Below are 20059 nucleotides of genomic sequence, written 5' to 3' on the forward strand. Positions count from 1 at the left end.
TAGGGACAAAACTAGAAAGGCCAAGGCACAAAATGAGACCAAACTAGCTAGAGCCATAAATGGTAATACATTAGAAGCAAGAGAAGACCAAGGACCGGGTTGGACTGCTATTCAATGAAGGGGGGGGGGGGGACAAACAAGAAGTGGAAGTGGCAGAGGTGCTTAATGACTTTTGTTTCCGTTTTCACCAAGAAGGTTGGTGGTGATTGGACATCTAACATAGTGAATACCAGTGAAAATGAGGTAGGATCAGAAGAGGCTAAAATAGGGAAAGAACAAATCAAAAATTACTTAGACAATTAGATGTCTTCAAGTCACCAGGGCCTGATGAAATGCATCCTAGAATACTCAAGGAGCTGACTGAGGAGATCTGAGCCATTAGCAATTATTTTTAAAGAAAGTCATGGAAGATAGGAGAGATTCCAGACGACTGGAAAAGGGCAAATATAGTGCCAATCTATAAAAAGGGAAATAAGGACAACCCGGGGAATTACAGACCAGTCAGCTGAACTTCTATACCCGGAAAGATAATGGAGCAAATAATTAAGCAATCAATTTGCAAACATCTAGAAGATAATAAGGTCATAAGTAACAGTCAGCATGGATTTGTCAAGAACAAAATCATGTCAAACCAACCTGCTAGCTTTCTGTGACAGTGTAACAAGCCTTGTGGATGGGGATTGTTGGGGGAAGAGAAGAGCAGTAGACGTGATATATCTGGACTTTAGTAAAGCTTTTGATCCTGCCTCTCGTGGCCCTCTCATAAACAAAGTGGGGAAATACAGCCTAGATGGAGCTACTATAAAGGGGGTGCAGAACTGGCTAGAAAAACACTAACCCAGGAACCTATCCTTGCAACAAAGCCTGATGCCAACTCTGTCCACATATCTATTCAAGTGACATCATCATAGGGGAGACTGGCTGGACTCCCTGACGCTTGCTCGGCGCAGGGGGCTCTCCAGGCCTCGTACTCCCCAGCGCGTACTTCAGGAGGTGAGGGCCGCTTTGCTGCCCGCTGCTTGGGCCTACCTCAACTGGGTCCTGCGAGAGGGCACGTTCCACCCACCCTCTACCCCAGGCCCTCCGGACCTTGTCATCCGGCCCCTACCCCATGGACCCAACCGGCCCCCCGCCCCTTCTCCGGGAGCTGGCTGCACGACTTGCAGCCGGTTTGTTTCCAGACCACGCCAAGGAAACACCTATACGTGCTCGTGCTCCACGCCTTTTACTTCTTCACCTTCGCGTCCCACCCCGACACGAAGTGGCGGGACTCCTGCCACCTCTAGAGGGTGAGAAGCCCCGGTGGGCCAGCCTTTACTCCAACCTGGTCCCCAGGCCTGCTGGGGATATCAGCCGGCGGCTCCTTCATGGGGCCGTGAGCACGGGTGTGTACTTGGCACAGTTTACCCCTGTCCCAGACACCTGTCCTTTCTGTGGCATGAGGGAGACCCTGGCTCACGTTTACTTGGAGTGTGCCAGGTTGCAACCCCTACACCGGCTCCTCACCAATATTATGTTGCGTTTTTGGTTGCACTTTTCCCCTCACCTTCTCATTTACGCACTCCCTATCCCGTGACTTAGTTGGACCACGGATCTCTTGGTCAACTTCCTCTTGGCCCTGGCGAAAGTGGCCATTTATAAAACCAGGGAGAGGAGGTTGGCCGATGGAGGCTCCGGTGACTGTTTCCGATCCTCTGTCCGTTCACGTATCCGGGCAGAGTTCCTCTGGGCGGCGTCCACTGGCTCCCTTGACACCTTTGAGGAGCAGTGGGCGCTGTCCGGGGTTCTGTGCTCGGTGTCCCCGTCAGGTTCCCTTCATTTGAGCCTTTGACCTCACTCCCATCCCTGTTATCTCATTAGTTGTCCCCTGGAATCATTTGGTTTCCAGGCCCTGTGGATACTCCCCTTAGGCTGGGGGGAGGTCCTTCCGCCCGCCTGCCCACTTCCTGGATCCCAATAGGATGAGTGCAGGGAACTGGACTAGATGATCTCTCAAGGTCCCTTCCAGTTCTATGATTCTCAGAACTTCTCACTGGTCATTTGAGAGAGGAAGAAGAGACCAAGAAGGAAAGGGCGAGGCGATCCTGGTCAGTGCTGGTTCTGGGAGACCAAGTCCCAAAGAACTCGACAGGTGAAGAAACTGAGGCAGGGACTCAGGTGTTTGCTTTTGCATAGATCTGCATCTCTTGTGCTCTCTGCAGAGCAGTGTGATTGTTCTAGAAATCCTTTTGCAAAGTCTGTTTACTTTAGCAATCTTGCATCGCTCAGAGAGAGGATGACTATTTACTAGAATGCCCACAAGGAGTGCTGAGAAGGGTGCGCTTAGGCTTGTGGGGTGTTCACCACTGGTCTGGGAGTTAAGGGTGAGCTGTAGGGTCCCCACTTCCAAAGAGGGATACCAGACCATCTGGAGTGTGCCAGAAGCAGAGACCGTGGCTAGACCTGGAGATCCAGGGGATCTTTAAAAAGAAGCCTCACATGGGCCCAAACACAGTAACCTGGTGAGGATCCGTGAGGGGAGCCTGACCGGTTTAAACTCCACTTTTTCTGGCATGCATCAGAAAATGCCCACGCTTAGTCTTTCAGCGAGGTAGGCCTCAGATTTGCCATTTCTTCAGCTCAGGGCTACCAGTTTAGAGGATCTGAAGGAGACAGTCTGCTGTTTGTCAGCATTCTCTGTAGGGAGTTGGGATTCCAGTAAGTGTCTCCCCTCCCGGTGACAAGACAGACTGCCTGAAAAAGAAAGCTAAAAGGGGACCATGCTTATTTCTAGTCCTAGCTATATAGTTTACAGCAGTATTCCCAGGTCTGAGTACCTTCGAAGAATAAGTTTGAACAGGGCTGTGTGTCGTAAGAAGGATCTGGGGAGAGCAGCGTTTAGCAAGGTAACTTACTAGCCCTTTGAGCGCATCACAGAATCACAGTTGACTTCTTACTGTGCAGCAAAGCTAACCGCCAGCCATTTCCAAAGCCGCACTAAGGAAATAACCCTACTTTGTTATAGTCTATGTAGGATTTTATACCATGCACATTACCATAGTATCTGAGCATCTTCCAGTCATGCATTAAGCAGAGGGACTAACATCTAGGGTGACCAAACAGCAAGTGTGAAAAATCGGGACGGGGGTGGGGGGGTAATAGGAGCCCATACAAGGAAAAGACCCCAAAATCAGGACATCTGGTCACTCTACTAACATCTCATGTGTTTGCCCTCCTTCCCCTCGGGGAGAAGTGTGTGCAGGGGAGTGCTTTGTTTTGTATTCTCACTAGTGTACACAGAGCTGTGTTTGGTATTGGTAGAGAAAGCCAGAGTCAAAAACTCAGCCTTAGGGTGGAAGGTGGGGAAAATTTGTGATAGATCCTGTGGCAGTTCATTCCACAGGTTGGGATCTGTTTCCAAGAAAGCAGTCAGTTCTTTAAGACTACTTGTCCCCATGGAACTAGAAAGGGAGATTAATTCAGAGTGTCGTTCAGAAGCCAACTCAGACTGTAGTTAAGACAGCCATTAAACAGGTCTGAAATTGACACTTGTGTTTCATTTCACTCCCATATCCCAGAAACCTGCCTGCTTTTCAGGGGAGAACCAGTGGGAGAACACTTTAACCTGTCTGGTCATTCAGTGACAGACCTGCGGGTGGCTATATTACAACAGAAAAACTTCAAAAACAGACTCCAACGAGAGACTGCTGAGCTAGAATTGATATGCAAACTAGACACAATCAACTCCGGTTTGAATAAGGACTGGGAATGGCTGAGCCATTACAAACATTGACTCTATCTCTCCTTGTAAGTATTCTCACACTTCTTATCAAACTGTCTGTACTGGGCTAGCTTGATTATCACTTCAAAAGGTTTTTTTGCCTCTTAATTAATTGGCCTCTCAGAGTTGGTAAGACAACTCCCACCTGTTTATGCTCTCTGTATGTGTGTATATATATCTATCTATATCTCTCTCCTCAATATATGTTCCATTCTATATGCATCCGAAGAAGTGGGCTGTAGTCCACGAAAGCTTATGCTCTAATACATTAGTTAGTCTCTAAGGTGCCACAAGTACTCCTGTTCTTCTTTCTGCTTTTCAGAGAATCAGTAGTGGGTTAGTATGTCAGAGCCAGTTTGGCACAGGAAAAGTATCCCTTCCTTGCTTTGTGGATTATACACTCTGGCCCTAGTGGACTCAAGGGTGGGACTATTAGATCAAGAATATTGTACAGAAGTAGTTTAGCAGCAAGTATTACTCATTCTGAAGCGGTGGTAGTATTTAAAGTCTCTAGAGAAGCTGCCATATTAGCTAGTGATTGCTGCATGTTGGTAGAGAACTATTAACTGAACCGATCTGAGCCCAGAAATCAAACATTGCTTCAATATATCCCTGAAGAGCATTTTGGTTACTACGAACCTCAGGATCCTTATCAAGGACTTTAGCTACTTTGCTTTCAGGTGACTCTTAGCTTGCAGCGCTCAGAGCTAAAACTCTGCAGACCCGGCCATTTAGATTGGCTCCCTCATGTTGCTGGAGTAATTTTAACATGAACACTAACAAGACCACAGACTTGTTTAAAGCTACAAGTCCTTATATGAAGGAGCAACATCGTAAGTAACTGACTTTCTGATCCAAGTTGAGTTGCCTGCTCCCTTACAGTGATTATTTAAGAGGCTTCCTTTCTGCTGCTTTAGTTTGCAGACTGTATTTACTATTTCCTAGAGACCCTCACAGAAATAAAGAGCCGCATTTCATGAACCTCTCCTAGTTAGCAGTTTAGGCAAGAGAAAAGAAGGAGCTCCAACTTGCAATCCTTGCTCACTTAATACAAGCCTCTATAAGAATGAATCTTTGCTCCTAACATTCATCAGGGATTAGTCCAGAAAGAGAGAGACGGAGCCTAGTAACCTTCAGCCAGAAAAATCAGAAGCCTAGTATATCTTGCTTTTCAGTTCTAAGCCTGGCTCTATTTTCTAGCTAATCTCAATATTAATTTACTCTACTTCATTAACTTTTGCTGCTGCTGCTTCTCCTTTTCAAAATTTCTCCCTCTCAGCACTAACACTCTTCCCCAACTATCCCTTCCCCAAACACCAGCAGTATCTGTTATTTTAGCAATCAATCCACAAACTCCTCCCCTTCCCACTATTTATAGATCAGGGGAGGCACTGAATGGCACTCACCTGTGCTAATTCTGGCTGGCAAGAAAGCCGCATCCTTCCACAAAGCAGCTGATTAGAAATGCATCCCAGCTGGGAATAGGTTTGGATTTTTTTTTCCTCCTCCCCCCACCTCCCTTCCGCAGTTGTCTTGCTGAGCCATAGTAAAGTTGTGGTGCTTTTAAGTCATATACCAGATTCAGAGCAGTTTGGGGTCGTTGACAGGGGATTTCTACAGCAAGCTGGTTAGTGCGCTGTGATCTGAAGATACCTGCGTGTTGTATGCATGCCCAGTGGTATTATTGTTAACCAGTGTTTGTTTCTAACAGGGGCCCTGGTATCTTTTAAATTTTTTTACAAATTGCTATTAAAAACAGTGCGGAAAGGTTTTTCTTTCTGCTTTCTCAGTGAGGGGCATTTCAGCAAGGAAGAGAGACCCAGCCTTACAAAGATATTCAGGCTCCCAACTTCAGTTGAAATCAATAGGCGTTAGGGGTCTAGATTTCAATGGGAGTTAGGAGCCTAAACATCTCTGAGGATCTGGGCTAAACAATTAAAATCCTGCTCACGCGTGCGCTGAGTTGTATGCCCGAGCGTAGCCTCGTTGCCCGTGACGGGGCTGCCCAAATGAATGAAGTTAAACACATGCAGGAGGGGGGCTAACTAAGGTAGCCGGCCTGCCTGTGTGCACGGAAGCTTATTGCAGGCGTGGGGCCCAACAGACTATACAGAGAAGCAATGGAAAGGACTGTGCGAAGTGCTGCTAAATCAAACAACTGACAAAAGAGAAAGGGGGGATCTGTTGCTAACGTCTTTCAGTTATGATAGGCCTCGATCCTACCGTGAGATCACAGGGGTCCTCCACCCCCCCATGTGGATCTGATTGTAGGACGGTGGCCACTGTCACCTTAGGGGTTATCAAGTATCAGAGGGGTAGCCGTGTTAGTCTGAATCTGTAAAAAGCAACAGCACAGAGGGTCCTGTGGCACCTTGCATGTGAAGAAGTGAGGTTCTTACCCACGAAAGCTTATGCTCCCAATACTTCTGTTAGTCTCAAAGGTGCCACAGGACCCTCTGTTGCTTTTTAGGGGTTATCAGTCGCTCTAGTGATTGTAATCTGATCGCTTTGAGATCCGGGAAGGAAGGTGCTATAGAAGTGCAAACCATTTGTTATTCTAGAATGATTTCAAACTTGTGGCAAAGGGGGGGGCCAAGGCCCTGGTTCAGGAAAGCACACATGGGTAGTGTTTTCCTGCTGCAGCTGGAGTTTCCCTCCTCCTCCGGCTCTCCCCAGGCAGCCAGCAGGTGGAGATAGACAGCTCGGGCCTTGCTGTTTGCTCTCTGAACCCGGCAGAGGAGCAGGAAGTGGAGGCAGAGGCAGGCTTGGGGAGCTGAGCTGTGTGGGGCATGGTGTTCGCAGGTGAGCGGCGTCCGCCTGGGGGGCACCGGGGGCGGGTGGGTCAGGCGGGCTGTGTAATGCAAGCGGGGCTGGGGCCCAAGCAAGGTTTTTACATTCATAACTGATGCAGCAAGCCCAGGGGTGCCGGGGATGCTCGGAGAGCAAGTGGGACCAAGTGGGACGGGTGGGGGAGGGGCAGTAGGTGCCTATATAAGACACAGCCCCGACTATATGGACCGGCTCTCTGAAATCGGGGCCTCTGGTCGCTCTCCGCTCAGGGCTGCGCTTGCTAGCGGCCGGGTGCTCTGCAGCTGTCGTGGGGCAGAGCTGGTTCCCGTCCCCTTTCGCTGTGGGGCTGCCCTGTCCTCGGGGCGGGGGGTGCCAGGTTTGCTAGCCCCGCCGTCCGTCTGCAAGAGCCCTGTAACACAGTTGCTTATTCCCTGTCCTGACCTGGAAGCGAGGTGGGACAGGCTGCCCCGTGTGTGTGTCGGGAGAGCGGCTGGACGGGAATGGAGCGATGCCCGTGTTCCGAGTCGTGTTCTTCTGCCTGCTCGGCTGGGTGCTCCGGGAAGGGGTGTCAGCGCACTGGGCTCTTCTGGGATTCTGTATTATTTGTATGACTTTATTATTTGCATGCTGGTTAGTCCTACACACTAGGAAGAAGGTTCCCTAGGACTGCTTGTTTCCCTGCAGCCAGGCCTGAGGTCCTGATGCAGTCACAACGGTCCTGCCATCCCCTGGCAAACGGCTTGGAGGTGTCGTGCATGCGTATTCCTCGCTAGCAATGTCAGAGCTGGGCGCAGACGCTCTCTGATTTCTACCCTGCCAAACTCCCGGCCACGACCGCGTTAAAGAAAAGATGCTGGGACCAGCGCAAAGGGCTTGGAGACATCGCTCCTCTTGAAAAGATGGAGCAGGGACTGGCTTTTCATTGTGTGTGGCCAGCGCCTAGCCCACTGGATCCCTCATGACCACCTCCAGCTGCTGGCACAAGACGAGCAATAAATAATAATTGTGCATGACCCTGGTAGTGACCTGCAGCTGCAGGATCCAGGAACCGCTGTGAGCTAGCGGAGGGCTACACAAACTTGTCGTTCAGATTCCGACAATCCCTGATCCCGAGAGACGCTCCCTGGTGTGCAGTGCACTGGTCCTCGCTCGCAGTGCTGGCCGCGGGACTTGGCCGTGGCTTTGTTCACGGAGCTGCAATCAAGACGCAGGTGGTGGTACAGAGAGTGAAGGGCAATGGTGTTTCCGTGTCCCCGGAATAACAGACCCGCCCTCTTCTCTCTTGCGCAGGGTGCAGGACTGCGTGGCGCTCGGCCGCCCCACATAGAGATCCTGTCCCCTTCCCTTCAGGGGCTGTCACAGGGACATGGTGATACTCCGAGCAGGTCTCTGCCCCGGCCTCACGGCAGAGATGATCCAGCTTCTGAAAGCCAACAGCATCGCTACAGGTAAAGGGGCAGCCCGGGGTCTTAGCACTAGGATCTCCCCCACCTGGACTTCTGGGCGAACCCTGGGGAGTAGTCAGGGAAGGGCACAGAGTTCTCTCGCCCACTGGCTGTGCTCCTGCACCGACGGGCGGGACTGGCTGGGAGCTCAGTATTGTGCTGCAGAAGCATTCCCAGATCCTCCTACTGGACTCTGCTCTCTCCCTGGAGCAGTGTAGCGTAGGAGATGGGGCTCACGCCTTCCTCAGCAGTGTTAGGGGGTATGTACCTGAAGCCCGTTAAGGCAGCCAGACGACCACGGAGCTGTGTCTGGCTCATCTCTGTATCTAAGGCGATGTCTGCGCGGCAAGTGTGAATGCAGCACACAGAGACATAGCTTTGACCTAGCCAGCTCGAGTAACACTAGCAGTGACACCGCGGCAGTGGCCACTCAAGAACATACACGGGGTCCCAAGCGGGTGTGTAAGGCCTGTACAGTGTGTAGAGTGTGCCGTGGCTTCGTTGCTACAGTTAGCTGAGCTTGCGAGCTCGACACTACGCATGCTGCAGTCACACATCGTATTGCCGTGGAGATGTGCCCTAAGGCTCTGGAGTAGCGTCCAGCACCGCAGCATTTTGGCACTTGGCCCATCTTGTATATTTTATGTCATGCGTTGTCTGCTGAGCCTCTCCACGCTCTGCAGGGACACTGAAATGCTGCACTTAGATGCTATCTGCTATTCCCGTCTTGGGCTTCCACGCCACTCTGCCAACGCACTGGGGTCCTGCCGTGTCGCGCTCCCTGCCGTTGCAGTCCCGTGCCGCTCCTGAGCAGCTGACGACGACGGTGCCGTGGGTTTGCCAGCGGGTGATTGATAAGCCCCAAAGGCCGTTCGCTTTACGCTCTGTGCTCCTTTACAAACCCAGGAGTGAACGTGTCTCAGGCTAGCCCTGTGACATCTTCAGTGAGCGTTCCTTTGATTCACCACTGCTAGCCATTGGGCTGAGCTCAGATAACACAGCTCGGCGTCTATGAGTGGGTACGGTTGCATGTTAGGTCTCGCTGCCAAAAACTGGATTTGGCTCTGTCTTCTGGCTTGGGGAGGACAGGGCAGAATAGTGTCACCGTGTGTTATAGCTGAGGAGTTCTCTGGCATTCCAGGGCTGTTACATTTTGGCCTCCAGCTGCTTATCTCTGACTGTTACTTGCAGTGGTGGACCTTGTCTCCTCGGACCTGGAGGAAGTTGCCCGGAAGTGCTGCCTGTCCTACAAGGTGAGAAGAGATTCCTTGGTGTTGATGTTCAATCTGGGAGCTAAATCTGTAGCCTGCCGGAGAGAGCCATGTTTAGCCAAATGCTTTGATGTGGGTCGTGTGTCTGCAGAGACCTCACCCTAATGCATGACTGGGCTAACAATGCATCAGTCTGTCTGCTGGGCACTGTAGATCTGACCCAATGTTCCTTAGGGCCTTCCGTCTGTCTGCAAAGGCTCCTTCTCTGGGGAAGTCGTCATTCTTTGTACTGAGGTAGTCTCCTAGCAGCCCCAGTCATGGACCACAACCCATTGTACTAGGCACAGTACAAACCTAGAACAAAGATGGTCCGTGCCACAGAGCTGTCTCCGAATTCTTCAGTGTCCCGTTTGGGGATGGCCGTCTGTCCACACAGGCCCTGGTCGCCGTGAGACGTGTGTTGCTGGCACAGTTTTCAGCCTTTCCTGTCAACGGGGCGGATCTCTACGAGGAACTCAAGAGCTCCACAGCCATTCTGTCCACAGGGAGCAAGAGGTGAGGACGTCACACGCGAAGGGGAGAGGGGCAAGGGTTAAAACTGAATCGTTCTTCCCTTCCCCACCCTCCGTTGCCAGAAAGCCAAGCTGGACTTTAAGCTTCAACCTGGAGACAGCTCCAGCCGCTTGGCTGAGATCTGAGCTGACGCGGTATCTGTCAGGATTCCCTTCCAGCAGGGACTGAGCTGGAGACCTTGTGCACCTGGAAGCAGCAGGGCTGCATCTTGAGTAGAGAGAGATTCTGCTTTGCCGGTCCACAGCATTAGCATGTTAGCACTAGTCACCTATTTCAAGCCACCAGCCTACGCTCCTGCAATTGACCCTTGCTCTGACCCCCCATTGTATTCATCTCCCCGAGCACTTGCACAGTTGCTGCATCCTGGCTGGAGATTTTTATCCCATTCGGTTGCAGAACGTTATAAGCATTTGCCCAGGTTTGAGCCATTAAGGATGGTTACTGCTGCCGCAACAGCATTGAGTTGTGATGGCCCCGAGCGTGAGGACCAGGGATAGAAATGAACAGTTCGATACTTGGTATCGACCACTCCCCCTTTCTCCTTCCCTACTGGTTATAATAATCAAGTGCGACCCCTCAGAGAAGCCCACCTGTCGCCTTCATGCTGCGTTCCCACCTCCAGAGCTGCCAACAAGGCAAAGGCCTTTCCCGTTCAGGACTCCGTTCCTATACCTGCCCTGCTGTTGTTTTTCCTCCCTCGCCAGAAACAGAAAGAGGAGTGAGAGGACCGGGGGAGAGTCCGTGGGAATATGGATGTACTGGCTGAATACATCTGAGACACAGCTGGTTGCTGATTTCCAGCCTCCATTAGCTCAGGATTGACTCTTGTTGTTGTCGTGTGTTTCTCCTTTAGCTTGGATAAGCTGCTGGACTCTGGCCTGTACACTGGTGAAGTGACCGAGCTCACAGGAGCGCCCAGCAGTGGCAAGACACAGGTAGGCCGTTCTGTGCCTAACAGAGCAGATGTTATAATTCCTCCCCCTCCCCCAGTTATTTAAGGTGGCAGCTCCCTACACCCCATCACCTGTGGCACATTCTGCATCCACAGGGAAGAGGGAGCTCGGGCCTCCTTTGTTACTCCACCTTTGATGGTTGATACTGTGCTCATTGGGGTGCTAACTGGGGGGATATTTACAACAATTGAAGATGGAAAAAACAGCTGTTGCCGCACATCTGGCAAGAATCCAGACTCCTCCTACCCCCTGTGGCCACTGATCTTCTTCAGCTACTAGCCCAAAGAAGGAGATGCGTTAAACTGACTCATCTTGCGCCATGTCTGAAACGGGGGGCTGTGAGCTGTGAACCAGGCTTTACCTAGAGCACATGGCAGGTGCCCAGGTGGAGTCCAAGGCCTGGATCAGTTTGGTGAGGTCTGCGTCAGTCTCCCTGCTAGCAGAGGTGAAGGGCCCTGGTGGCTCCGCTCTCCTGTCACTATATGACTGTGTGATAGTGGTTTGCAGACAGCGAGCCCGTTCCTTAGCTTGGCTCAGGTGTAACGTGCTGGGTTCAGTATGAAAACAAGCCCCTCCGCTAGGAAGGACGGCTGCAATGGGGTGAGATCCATCCACGCGCTCTCCCTCCTAGGTGTGCCTCAGCATAGCCGTGAGCACGTCCCACGACCTCAAGCAGAACGTTCTCTACGTCGACTCCACGGGCGGGTTCACGGCCTCTCGCTTGCTCCAGCTGGCTCAGACCAGGACAGGGGATGAAGAGGAGCAGGTCAGTGTGGCTGCATCCCTGACCCCGACTGCTTCCAGCGTCAAGAGCAGCGGAGCTAGTGACTTCTCAGCTGCTGTCGCTGACAGTGGCCTGCCCCTGAACCAGCAGGGATACCCAGGAATCCGATTTTTCCTCTGATGGACTTCCAGGCAATTCCGTGCTCCAGCCTTCTGTCTTCTTGGGCTTCCCCTGGCTCCCTCTATGAGCACTAAACCTTCCTTTCCTGGCTCAGTGGGAGCCCTGGGTGCCCAGCACCTCCTGAGAATCAGGCCACCTAATCAGGTCCCTTGTTATCGATTTAAGCTGCCAAACATTGGCCTTAATTATTCTGTGCCTCAGTTTTCCCACCTGTAAAGTGGGGATAATGGCACTGCTACATGGGGGCAGTGGGCAGGGTTGAGGACCCTTGGATTAAAGATGCTTGTAGACGTGTTGGCTGGGAATGCTGGGCACCAGGTTTGAACATATTGTAGCCACCCAGACTTTGAAAGGTCTTCTTTGGGTTTGGAGGATGGTGCGGTTCCTGGAGAGGGTGAGGCTGGGTGTGAATGAACTGTCTCTGCGTGATGCTTATGCTTCTGCTCTCCTCTCCCTGCAGGTGGAGGCTCTGCAGAGGATTCAGGTGGCCCGGGTGTTCGATGTCTATAAAATGCTGGATGTGTTACAGGAACTCCGGTGCAGCGTGTCCCAGCAGGTGGGGCTCTGGCTCTCTCATTGTGATTGTGTAAAGATCCACCCAGTCAGGGTGGTGGCCCGATCCTGGGAAGCCGCGGGGCTGCTCACTTGAGTCCGAACGTGCAGGATTGGGCAGACTGTTCTCTTGACATCAGGATTTCCAGGCTTCTTCAGGACTCCGATCTCTTCATCCTGCCCCAGAGCTGCTGGTGGCCACGCATCCTGTGCTGGCGTAAGCCGTACTGGTGCCACTCTGCGTGGCACTTGGTGCCCTGTGTGTTGCCCTCACACACTCTGTGCTTCACTCCCCAGGTCCTGAGCTCCTCGGGGCCGGTGAAGGTGCTGGTGGTTGACTCCGTCTCAGCGGTGATTTGCCCGCTCCTCGGAGGCAGGCAGGCGGAGGGTGAGTGAGGGGCGCCACGGAGCGAGCACGATTTCAGGATTCAAAACTGGGTCTCTGCAGCAAAGAAACACTGAGTTACCCATGGTGGGACAGACAATTCCAGTATTTCTTCCGGATCTTGCTAATTACCTGCAACGTTTCCAGCTGGTATTTTATGCTGTCGATGAGCCCCAGTATAGTCTGATCCCTGAGCCCCCATGGAATGGGGAGAGGAAAATTTTGTTGTTTTGTTTTATTCCAGGGCGGTGTGGGGTTATATAACAGTGCAGCAGATACAATGCACTTACTGGAGACCACCTAAAGATGTACCATTCAGATACCCCCTTATTCGCTCCCTCCCAGTTAAGCTCGAACACCTAGCTGATTTCTTACTCGTCAGAATTTTGTGGGGCTGCTGGAACTTCTCCAGATTTTTGTCACTGATTTCTAGTAAGCTGGGGGTGGCGGGGCTGGATTGATCTGGAACTGGACGGCCACTGGTAAAACACTTCACATAGGCCAGAGCGTAACTTCTAGTCACTACTGACTTGGGCTGCATTTGATTGTGCCTAAGAGTGAGGGACTCCATTGCCCATTGCCAGTCCTCTGAGCCATCTGGCCTGTAGTTATTGGAAGTCAGTGGGGAAAATGTCACCTAGCGGCTGTCTGGTGGCCTGAAACAAGCAGGACACTCGCAGTCCGGTTTCTAGAGGACAAGTGTGCACGCTGGTCACCACCACAATTAGGGCCAGGTGGCAGTCTCAGCAGAGAGGCAAAGGGTTGAATGGGTCATGGACAGTCATGTGGCCTAGTGGGGGAAGGCATTGTGGCCTAGTGGATAAAGCACTCGACTGGGACTCAGGGGAGTTCTATTCTTGGCTCTCCCCCTGGCTTATGGGATGACCTTGCACAAGTTGCTTTCCTTCTCAGTTACCCCATCTGTAAAATGGGGATAATACTACTGACCTCCTTTGTAACGCACTTTGAGATCTGTTGATGAGAAGCACCGTAGAAGAGCTAGGTGGTGATATTATCCTAGCACTGGTCGCCCTGGCTCAGGGGTGGTGCCCGTTAATGGGGTGCGTGTTGGGGGTGGAGGAGGGAAAGATGGAACTGCTGCTGCCTATGCTAGGTTTGTTCCCTGGATACGAGAAATATCCAGGGACTGACAAATAAGCATGTATCAACTGCACTAAGTACATAATATATCGGGGTCACCTGCCTGGGTGGGAGTGCGGAGGACTGAGGGAACTGCTCCTGATTCATTCTCTCAGGAGAGGGTCCTAGGTCTCGAAGAAACTGCCGATGGAAGCAAGCCCTGAAATGCTATTGTATCGTCATCCACAGGCTTGGCCATCATGATGCAGCTGGCCAGGGAACTGAAGACACTCGCCAGAGAACTGAGCATGGCTGTTGTGGTGAGTTCGTTGGCCAGTTGCTCTTCCTGGGCTGGGAGCAGGGGACCCGGAGTTGAAAAGATTTTGGGGGCAGAGAATTATGACAGAGGTGAATCTGTCCCGGAGGAGTTCAGGACAGGTAGATGACAGGGCTGTTTGCATTGTTCTCTGAGGCAACAACTGATGTAGATTCCTATATGATCTAGGTGCCTGGCTAGTTGCCAGAGTGGCCCTTGAGCCAGTTGTCTTTGGGTCGGTAGAGGGCGTTACAGCATTTATAAACGGATGGGGCCTCTGTGCTCTGTCCTTTGGTTCTGGGCGTTTGCACAGAGGGTTTGACTCCTAGGAGGAATGCTGTGACCCCGATCAATGTGCCGAATGGGGAGGTCCTGGCTGAGAAGCATCACGAATAGTCAATATATTGGAGCGGGCACTAAAATGTATTGGGAGAATCCGGCTTTGCTGTTGCTCTGATCACCCATAAAGCAGCAAGCAAAGAAGCAGAGGGGAAGAACGGTCACAGATTCAAGGTTAAACTCACCGCCTGGGAGGCACTGCAGTTCCCAGGAATGAGGGAGTTAGCTATACATTGGCCTCTCCTTGCTTCATGGCCAATCTGGGGCCAGCATTCATTTTAAGCCAACGCACAGGTCTTATCGAAGCTGTTTGTGTTACCCATGCGAACACACTGTGGCTTTTTGTCTCCCTCTAATGGCTAGAGCAGGTGTAGTCAATTGAACCCATTTTTGCTAACAGACCTGGTGCTTTAGCTCAAGTAGTGGAGGTTCATGTTTCTAAAACATAAAGTGGTGGCCAGGCAGGGATTTGGACTGGAGAACTGCCTGCTTGGGGAAGCTTGTCCAGTATTGCTTGAGCTAAAAGATAAGCTTGGAAGCAGTAACGCATTTGTAAACCTGTATACATGGCCTAGCCACTGGAGAGGCACAAAGAGCCACACCGGATGATATTTCAAAGGGCATGGGGCTTAATTTGTGCCAGGACTGAGCCCCGGCACCTCTAGGCTGGGCAGTTCTTAGCCCCGGCACCTCTGGGCCTCCCGAGTCAGTTATGAAAGTAAAAAAACTTGCTTGAGCCCCGGCACCTCTTTCATTACAAATTAAGCACTGGACGGGCAGCATGGCCAGTCATGACAAGGGGCAAAGGAAGGAAAGGAACAAAGATCAGTGCTGATTGCATCCATTAGATCCCTCATCATCAAGAAATGGATAGATAATAAGACAGAAAATATCATGTTGCCTCTCTATAAATCCATGGTACGCCCACATCTTGAATACGGCGTGCAGATGTGGTCGCTCCGTCTCAAAAGAGTTATATTGGAATTGGAAAAGGTTCAGAAAAGGGCAACAAAAATGATTAGGGGTATAGAACGGCTTCCGTATGAGGAGAGATTAATAAGACTGGGACTTTTCAGCTTGGAAAAGAGGCGACTAAGGGGGGATATGATAGAGGTCTATAAAATCATGACTGGTATGAGAAAGTAAATTACTCCTTCTCATAATACAAGAACAAGGGAGCACCAAATGAAATTAATAGGTAGCAGGTTTAAAACAAACACAAGAAAGTATTTTTCATGCAACGCACTGTCAACCTCTGGAACTCCTTGCCAGATGATGTTGTGAAGGCCAAAACTATGACGGGGTTCAAAAGGGAGCTAGTTAGAGTCATGGAAGATAGGTCCATCAATGGCTACTAGCCAGGATGGGCAGGAATGGTGTCCCTAGCCTCTGTTTGTCAGAAGCTGGGAATGGGCGACAGGGGATGGATCACTTGATGATAACCTGTCTGTTCATTCCCTTTAGGGCACCTGGCATTGGCCACTGTCAGAGGACAGGACACTGGGCTTGATGGACCTTGGGTCTGACCCAGTATGGCCATTATGTTCTAAGTGTCCCAGTGTTTCATTGCAAGAAGTAGCAGTTATTGCTGGTAACTGGCTGGAACTGATAAGCTGGTTTGTTGCATTCCAGGTGACTAACCATGTGACCAGAGATGGCAGCAGTGGTCACCTGAAACCAGCTCTAGGTCGCTCCTGGAGTTTTGTGCCCAGCACCCGGGTGCTGTTAGAGAGCAGAGAAGGCACTTGGGGACAAGCTAGCACCCGTCGCATTGCTTCCTTAACAAAATCGCCCCGGCAGGTGAGACTTTCCTGGAGACCCCGTCTGGGAATGGTGGGGATGGCTATGGAGAAGGTGGTTTGGAGTTAAGTCAGAGATAGGATGCCAAGCAAGGACTGAGTCCTTAGGGAAGTAATGCAAGAACTCTGGCTTCATTCAAGAGTCACCAGCAGGACTCTGTGATGGGCTTTGGGGACTTGAAGAAAATACAACCAGGCTATAAACTCTGGAAGTGCATGCATTTCCCTTGCTTCTAAATGGCCCATTTTATCATTCCGGACATATTAAATCAGTTGCTCCATTTCTAATTTGGGTCACACTGACTCAGTCATTCCATCAAAACACTCCTGACTATGCATGGTCGTTAAAGATCCCATATAACTACTGGCAAGAGGAAGCACATTGGCTCAGGTGTCCTGGTCAGTTGCTAACATGGGTGACTATATCATATTGTTCTCACTGCAGCTTCAAATTAGATACTATGGGCCAAGCCCTCAGATGGTGTAAATCCATGTAACTCCATTGAAATCACTGGATCTATGGTGATTTATACCACCTGAAGCTCTGGCCCTATATTCTATTTCCCTTCCTGAGCCAAATTGCTGTTGAGTGTATTTGTATTGCAGTGGTGTCCGTAAACCCAAATCAAAATCAGAGCCATATTGTACTGGGCACTAAATAAAATAGTTAAAGACGATCCCTGTCCCCAAAGAGCTTACAGTGTAACACTGATAGTAGGTACAGATGTGCCCTTAATTATGGACTCTTAGGGCTTGTCTAGATGGGGACATAGAGAAAAGTTTTTCCGAATTAACTAAATGTGTGAATTTGAAATGGATCAGTTAAATCACATTAAATCCCTGTGTGTATTTACTTATTTCACTTTGGAAGTGAATTAAAATAAACTGAATTAAAGCCACTTTAATTCTGAATGAGGGTGTTCACACCAGGATTTAATATGGTTTCACTAATCCAGTTCAAATTCATGCCTTCAGTTAATTCGGATTAACTTTCCTGGATGCCTCGGTATAGACAAGCCTTTAGATATGTGAGCTTAATTTCCTCTTGGCTTCCCTTACAGCCAACTGGGATTGAGGTGGAGCTGGACATCGGAAGCTGTGGGGTATTGGAAGAGAGCCCAGCTGCATCTGGAGAGGGATGCTGATGGAGGGTGAAAAGTGAACAGCAGATTACAAGGGCCTTTACTGTGGGCACCTTTGCAGCTAATATTACTGAAGACTGCAGAACCAGACCACGTTAGCCAAGCCATCTTGGTGGCCAGGAGAGATGCTTGGAGTCCCAGAAGAAAGGACTGTAGAAACAGGTCTGTTTCCTGTTGTCTTTGCCAATTAAGGAACTCCCTCATCCTGGACAAGGGAGGTTTGGGGTTCCAAGGAGATCTCAGAGGAATGTGTTTGAGTCAGACAAGCGCTGCGTGTGGCTGTAGCACTTTTCTGGAGTGCATTAAAACCACAAGCCCTTTCCTGAGGGTTCTGTGGATTATCAGGGGAACCTTTGTCTCAGGGTGTCATGGGATCAGCGGGAATTTTGCTGAATTATTTGATGAATAAACACCAGACTGGTAACGTGGCTTTTTATAACCAACTGCTGCCTGATCCCAGAACCTCCAGCTCTCTAGTGAGGGTCCCTGGGAGGCCTCAAAGAATACCATCAAGACCTTCAGGAGCTGGAATTCCATCTACTGTAGCTGCCATTCGTTTTAGTCCTGTTATACCTCTAAAGGACATCACTACAGCAACCTTCAGGCCTGGGTCCCGCTCTGCTTATTCTGTAGCAGCACTAGGGTAGACACAGGCTGCTAAAGGGAAACCACATAAGTTCTCAGAGCTTTTTATGGTCCCATCTTTTCGACCCAGAGTAATCATGGGTAGTTTGTAGGTGGGGGCAGTGGTATTTTAGTGTATATTGCATAAAGAGTTGCTGCTACCTCATGGAAAAAGGTATAAGTGTCTTGGGCCAGAGCCTTAGCTGGTGCAAATTGGGTGTTGCTCCTGATTGACAGCAGTGGAGGATCTGATCCTGTGTTTACACACTTTTTGGCTGATGTATTTGATATCACTTCCTGTATTTCTCTTCCTTTGACTTTTTAAAAAATATATATTATTATAAGGAATATTTTGCTTGGAAAACAGGAACTTTGTTTTAATGAGGTTATTCTACACCGGCTGCTGCGCCTGCGAACGATCACGATGTCAAGTGAGGACAGACGGACTCTAAGGCCTTGCCTGAACTCAGGGAATTATACAGAAAAACACCCACCTGATTTAGCTTGCACCAGTGAGAACATTAGTGTAGACGAGACTCTGGTCTCCGGATCCATTTCTACCATCACATTGATTCGACTTGCTTTTCACTAATGCTGGCTCCCATTCCTGTTAGCACTGCTGCAGCCAAACTGCTGTTTGACTCAGTAAGGAGTTTTTGTAAATTTCCCCAGAGTACACATTGACTTAAGGCCTTCTATTTTTGGCTGTAGGCAAGTGTCCCTGGTAATGAAAGGGGCAAAGAAACACACAAAACGGATCCGAGAGCTCGATCTAATCGCCCTAAACTGCATGTTTTTCAGAATTTCCCAGGAGGCAGCAGCGTTTCTGGGTTTTGCTACCATTAGATTTTGTTTCACTTACCCGTGTGTTGCTACAGTGCTTGTGAGAACCCCAGATCTCCATTCTTGCAGGGAGATAATTTAACAAGAAGGTCTACAACACCTCCCATTAACTCAGCCAAGCAACGATTTAATGCAAATAGTCGTCATGCGTGTCTGGTGGAGATACTATGGGCCAAATTCTCTGCTGCTGTAAATTGCCATAGCTCCCTTGAAGTCAGTGGAGCTGTTCCAATGTACACCCAGAGCAGGCATGATCTCACTCTTTGCCCCCCAAAAGCCAGAAACAGGAATCTCAATGGAACTCAATGCATCAAAGAGAAGGAAGAGCAGCTGTGACTCTGGTCAGGATCCGAACCCCTAGCAGGGCTGGGCTTGCGTTCAGATTTATTCCCCTGGTTGAATCCCATGCAGGGGTTCAGACCCTAAGCCAGCTCTTGCTTGGGGTAAAGGGTTGAGCCCAGATCCATGACCACTGGTCAGGGGAGTCAGATCTTAGAGGCAGGTCCTTAGAGCCAGGTTGGGGGGATGATCTTGGAGCCTGGACTCTGCCTGGGGGCATTCAGCTTTGATCCTGAAACAGGGCCCTGCCCAGGGCTATGACGCTCCAGCTAGGTCCTGCCTGGGGGCTCTTGGAGCCCAAGGGTGGGATTTGCAGGGTATGGGGACCCCAGCACCCGGCTCTGTCGTGGGGTGAGGATAGGGTGACCCGATGACCCAATATTAGGGGCTTTATTTTATATAAGCAACTATACACCCTCTTCCCCCTCCCTGGAAAAAAAATCCTGATTTTTCACACTTGCTATCTGGTTACCCTAGGTGAGGGGACCCGCCCCTGCCTCGGGCGGGATTCGAACCGGCGTGCCCAGGGGCTAGTTATTTCCGCCCTGATGGTCTAAAAGCACCACTCCCAGCGTGAGCTGCGCTGTCCCCGCCTCCCCACCAGAGGTCGCTGTGGCGGCGCCGGCTGGCAGGGCCGAGAGGCCGCTCTAGCCCTCCTCTCTGTGGCTGCCGCCGCTCTGGCCCCCGTCTCTTTGGCTGGCTCCGGCCGGGCTGGGCAGTTGTCATAGCGCCGCCGCCGCGCGGGGCGGAGGGGGAGGTTCGGTGCAGCCGCCCGCGCCGTCCCCTTCCCCTGCCCCTTCCCCTCCCCCTCGCCGGAGGGGCGGGCCCGGACGGGCGATACCGGAGACACCCCCTCCCGGAGCGAGGGCAGAGCAGGTGAGGGGGGCGGGGTGTCCGGGATTGGGGGGGGCAAGAGAGAGGCGGGGTGCCCGGGGTGGGGGCGGCGGCAGGAGAGGGGCGGGGGGGTGGCAGGAGGGGGCGGGGTGTCCGGGGTGCGGGGGGGG

General features: G+C 51.0%; 2 protein-coding genes across 3 annotated transcripts in view; both read left to right on the forward strand.

The window, feature by feature from the left end:
• Positions 1–6446: 6446 nt before the first annotated feature.
• Positions 6447–18180, forward strand: RAD51D (RAD51 paralog D). Of its 2 annotated transcripts, XM_034752853.1 has the most exons (11): positions 6447–6562; positions 7841–7998; positions 9187–9248; positions 9643–9761; positions 10633–10714; positions 11364–11498; positions 12097–12192; positions 12486–12576; positions 13903–13973; positions 15941–16108; positions 17169–18180. In XM_034752853.1, exons 2-11 carry the CDS (start codon positions 7917–7919, stop codon positions 17250–17252), a joined length of 990 nt encoding a protein of 329 aa, XP_034608744.1. In that variant the 5' UTR covers positions 6447–6562; positions 7841–7916; the 3' UTR covers positions 17253–18180. The 2 variants fall into 2 exon arrangements, with proteins under 2 accessions (XP_034608744.1, XP_034608745.1); XM_034752854.1 differs by lacking the exons at positions 9643–9761; positions 10633–10714; positions 11364–11498.
• A 1560-nt stretch (positions 18181–19740) lies between these two features.
• The window catches only part of RFFL (ring finger and FYVE like domain containing E3 ubiquitin protein ligase), a 38442-nt gene continuing 38123 nt past the window's right edge, over positions 19741–20059 (forward strand). Inside the window, exon 1 of the mRNA XM_034752861.1 lies at positions 19741–19931. The gene's annotated coding sequence lies outside the window, so the exon portion shown is untranslated. The remainder of the gene's footprint in view (positions 19932–20059) is intronic.

This window comes from Trachemys scripta, chromosome 18, assembly GCF_013100865.1.
Source record: "Trachemys scripta elegans isolate TJP31775 chromosome 18, CAS_Tse_1.0, whole genome shotgun sequence".
Taxonomy (NCBI): domain Eukaryota; kingdom Metazoa; phylum Chordata; order Testudines; family Emydidae; genus Trachemys; species Trachemys scripta.

Excerpts from the sequence above, each read along its gene's own strand:
- RAD51D (XM_034752853.1), top strand. The coding sequence starts at position 7,917 with ATGGTGATACTCCGAGCAGGTCTCTGCCCCGGCCTCACGGCAGAGATG. Across the intron at positions 9,762-10,632 it reads CTGTCCACAGGGAGCAAGAG|CTTGGATAAGCTGCTGGACT; the intron begins GTGAGGACGTCA and ends TTTCTCCTTTAG. Across the intron at positions 12,193-12,485 it reads GGTGCAGCGTGTCCCAGCAG|GTCCTGAGCTCCTCGGGGCC; the intron begins GTGGGGCTCTGG and ends TTCACTCCCCAG.